The sequence below is a fragment of the Monoraphidium neglectum genome, assembly GCF_000611645.1.
Source record: "Monoraphidium neglectum strain SAG 48.87 unplaced genomic scaffold scaffold04720, whole genome shotgun sequence".
Taxonomy (NCBI): domain Eukaryota; kingdom Viridiplantae; phylum Chlorophyta; class Chlorophyceae; order Sphaeropleales; family Selenastraceae; genus Monoraphidium; species Monoraphidium neglectum.
In genome coordinates, this window is record NW_014008909.1 from 1 (window position 1) to 4,060 (window position 4,060).

The 4,060-nt window shown below is 66.5% G+C and overlaps 1 protein-coding gene across 1 annotated transcript; it reads right to left on the minus strand.

Annotated features, from left to right (window-relative positions):
• Positions 1-385: 385 nt before the first annotated feature.
• Positions 386-3,595, minus strand: MNEG_14731 (hypothetical protein; the record flags this gene model as incomplete). Its single annotated transcript, XM_014036798.1, has 7 exons — positions 386-643; positions 929-1,088; positions 1,623-1,759; positions 2,170-2,328; positions 2,571-2,714; positions 3,139-3,306; positions 3,587-3,595. The coding sequence occupies 7 exons, from the start codon at positions 3,593-3,595 to the stop codon at positions 386-388; spliced, it is 1,035 nt and encodes a 344-aa protein (XP_013892252.1).
• Positions 3,596-4,060: the final 465 nt, after the last annotated feature.

Genomic DNA, 4,060 nt, shown 5'->3' on the forward strand with positions numbered 1-4,060 from the left:
CCCCCGCCCTCCCCGCAACCCCCCGCGCTGTTGCATGCACGAGAGGCATGCACGCGCGCCGAAGTTTATGAACCCATTCAAGCGGATGCACGCTCTATTGACAAGCCTGTGCAAGCAGCCACCCCACACTAGTTTTCAGGATTGGCGAATCAAAACCCCAAGCGCAGGGGTGCATTGCAGCGTCGTCGGATGCCCGAAAAATTGGCGTGAGTATGCATTTGCACAGCCTTGCGCCCGACCCGCGAAAGGATGCGCCGCCGTCAACGCCCGCCCGCGGCCGCCGCAGCGGGAGCTGCCCTCCACCAAGCCCGGCCGCGGACCGGCCCGCCGCCGGAACGAAATCGCCGGAACGGAAAAGCCAGTTCAGCAGCCGCCCCCCCCCCCTTTACCTCCACGGCCACGGCGGCGGCACCGAGCCCCGCAGCGCGTGCACCGCGACCTGCATCAGATATGCCAGCGCCACCAGCGGCCTGTCCTGGCTCACGATGTAGCGCAGCGCTGGCGGCATCGCCGCCTCCAGGCCCAACTGGAAGACCGACCAGAGGGGCTGCGGGCTGTAAGTCCAGGGGGCGTGGCAGACCGACTTTTCGGGGTGGTCCAGGAGGTATGTGTTGTGGACGTAGCTGTCACCGGAACCGATGTCCTGGGGGGGGGGACGGGGGAGGTTGTGGGGTCGGGTGGGTGGTTATACACACTGGTTGTTCAGCAGTGGATCGGCGTTTGTTCGGTGGGTGTTCAGCAGTTGTGTGGTGTCACTCGGGGCGAAGGGAGGAGGGAAGGAGGACGGCGACGGGTCCCGCCGCCGGGGCCCGCGGGCAGCCGGGCGCCGGCCGCCCGGCCCCGCGCCGGCTCGGGCAGCGCTCAGTCCAGTAAGCAGGCAAGCAGCGCTGTGCGGGGCATAAGGCGGGGGGAGATGGGCGCAGCGCACCTGCGGCGTGTTGCCAGGGTAGGCGCCCCACACCAGCGGCGTCGCGACAAAGCCCGTGGTGGCGGGGCAGTTGACGCAGATGCTGCCGAAGCGCAGGCCCTCGAGCGCCGCCTCCCAGGCTTCCGCGTGGCGCCGCTGCGTCTCGGGGTGCACGAACACGCTGGGAGGCGGTAGTGGGGTGGCGTGGTGTGGAGTGGCTTGGAGGACGGAAGGAGGCGAGGGATTATAGACCGGGGAAGGACGAGCGCCGAGGGGGGAGCGATGTATTGGTGTGTGTGTGTGTGTGTGTGTGTGTGTGTGAGGGGGGTGCGTGTGGGGGGAGTGCGCGAGTGTGAGACGTGGACACGGTCAGGATGAGTGATTCGAACGGGAAAAGAGAGGCGTGCGGCGTGCATCACGCGCTCGTGCCCGTGTTCCATCCCCAAGATGCGCACCCCAGCTCCCCCCCCGGCAAGACCTCGCACCACCCCTGGCCCTGCACAGGCCTGCTCAGCTCAGGCGACCCGCCTGCGCGCGCACACACACATCACACATACACACACACACCACACACACACACACCACACACACACACCACACACATACACACACACACACACACACTCGCACACACACACTCACACACCACAGTAGCACACACACACACACACACACACACACTCGCGCACACTCACACACACACTTGTGCACACACCTGCAGGCGAGCGTGCCCCAGCACTGCTTGTTGGCGTAGTCCACGGCCGCCCCCAGGAACGCGGCCGCGTCGCCGCCGCAGCCGGGCAGCGCGACCTCCTGCAGCACGCCGCACCAGTTCTCCTCCTGGGTGGACGCCTGGTCGGGGGCCAGGCCTGGGGGGTTTACAGGTGGTTTTGGTGGTTTTCCGGGTGGCGGTCGTTCAGATTTGGGGGTTGACTGAGGGTGGTTGGGTGTTGGTCAATTCAGACTGCTGATTGGTGTTTGTCGGGGGTTGTCGGGTGTTGCAGGTATTCGCCGGGTGTTGCTGGGCAGGGTGAAGAGCGGGGTCGGGCCTGATTGCCTTTGGGGGCGGCTCGGCCGCGCGTGGTGTCAGGCTCAGGCTCGCAGGCGCCCCGCCGATAGAGGTTGCAGGAGGCTTGCAAAACGCGAAAGGAAAGCATCAGGGGTCAGCAAAATTCAAGAAACCCCAGTCGGTTTCACAATGCTACCCCCCAGGGATGAGTGCACCAAGTGACAAGCGATGCCTGCAGTCGATTCGAGCACACCCGAGCCGCGCTCGCGCCGCCGCCGCCGGCGCTGACGAACGCCTCGGGCCCCGGCCCCCTCCCGCGCCGCCGCCCACCTGCCGCCAGCAGCCAGGGCTGGGGCTTGAGGCCGCCCTCGAGTGCGGCCGCCCCGGGCACAGGCCGGCCCAGCCCCTCGGCCTGCGTCAGCAATCGGTGGAGTGCGCCGCCATCAGTGACGCACGCGGGCGGCGTGGGTGCGGTGTATGCAACACGTTCTTAGAGGCAGGCACAACGAGGCATGGGCTACCATGCCGCGCGCAGCCCCTTGCGACAGCCGCTGTTTTGAAACGACAGACCCGTTCCCGCCAAGAGGTGGCCAGGAACCCAAAAACGCCCTTTTTAAAAAAAACGGGGGTCCTGCCGAGCCGGGGCCCGCTCACGTTGCCAAAGCGCCGGGTGAAGGCGGCCCGCTTGGCGTCGCTTCCGGGGTACCATGCGGCGCGCTCGTGTATGCCCGACAGGCACGCGCGCAGCGCGGATACGAACTTCTCCCTCAGGGGCCAGTCCTTGGACGTCACGACGATCTGGCGGGGACGGCGGGTGACGGTTGACGGTTGACGGTTGATGGGTGACAGGTGACAGGCGACGGCGCGCGTCCGAGGTTGGGCGCCGGGTGAGCGGGTTGGCAAGGCTGCCGCTGCGATTCCCAGACCCAAGTACCTTCCCCCAATCTGTGGGCCCCACAGCATGCCTGTTCACCACATGCATGTGCACATTCGCGCACATACACACACATGCGCGCATTCACCCACACACCGCCGCAGACACTCACACTCACAAGCACGCAAGCGTGCATGCACACACCCACACGATCATGCACGCGCAATTACATGCCCACGCACCCGCACCAAAACGCCTCATCCCCCCCCCCACACACACAGCAGCAGCAGCAGCACACCCTGCAAGCCTACCCTCAAAGCGACCCCGCAGCCCCCCCCCCCCCGCCACCTCAGCGGCCAGGCAGTTGTGGCCGTTGTTCTGCGCCAGCCCTGACGCCACGTTGGACGCGTGGTACAGGATGTCATCGTCACTCCAGGGCCCCGGCACTATTATGTAAGGGGTGACGTTGCCCAGCTCCGCGGTGACCTCCTTAGTCAGCTTGGGCTCGCCCACGCGCTGTGGGGGGGGGGGAGGATTGGCATGAGGGGATTACGCAGGGTGAAGCGCAGGCGGTGTATCTACAGGGCGGGAGACAAGCAATCAGGATCAAATGTGGGCAGGCGCGGTCGCGGCACGCCCCCACTCCCCCCCGCCCGTCCCAGGGTCTAAAACAGCCGCCGGCGGCTCAGCGTCGGCCACCAGCGCCACAGCGGCACGTCTCTTCGCTTGCGGCCCTCCCCCAGGCCCCGGCGGGCCGAGGTTGCCCTGATGTCCACATTCCTGGATCCTAAATCACCCGCATCATCCCGCATTTCTGGATCCCCAAATCCCTGAACCCCTGGATGGTCAGGGCTGTGGCAGCAGTGATGCAGCGCCAGTGCAAGGCCCACTGCTGCCGCAGCCCTGGGCCAGGCAAGATGCGAGTGACCAACAACGGCGACCGACAAGCCGCGACCCGCAAGCACCCAGAAAAAGCGGGACAGCGAAAGCAAACAGGCCAGCCACAGGCCTAGCCAAACGCAAAAGGGGCAGGCGGTGCAGGGGGAGCGAGCAGTGGGCGCCGCGCCCGCGCAAAGGGGGGCGTGCCAGGGCTCGCGTACGCACCGGCGTGTCCCTGCCGCCCCAGACTATGGCGTTGTATGTGTCTGCGCTGCCTGTGAGGTGCACTGACGCCACCACGGGGTGCTCCACCAGGGCCTTGCCCACCCCTGGGGTTGGGGGGTTGGGTAGGGGGGATGATGATTGAGGAGGGGTTCGATTGGTGTCTATG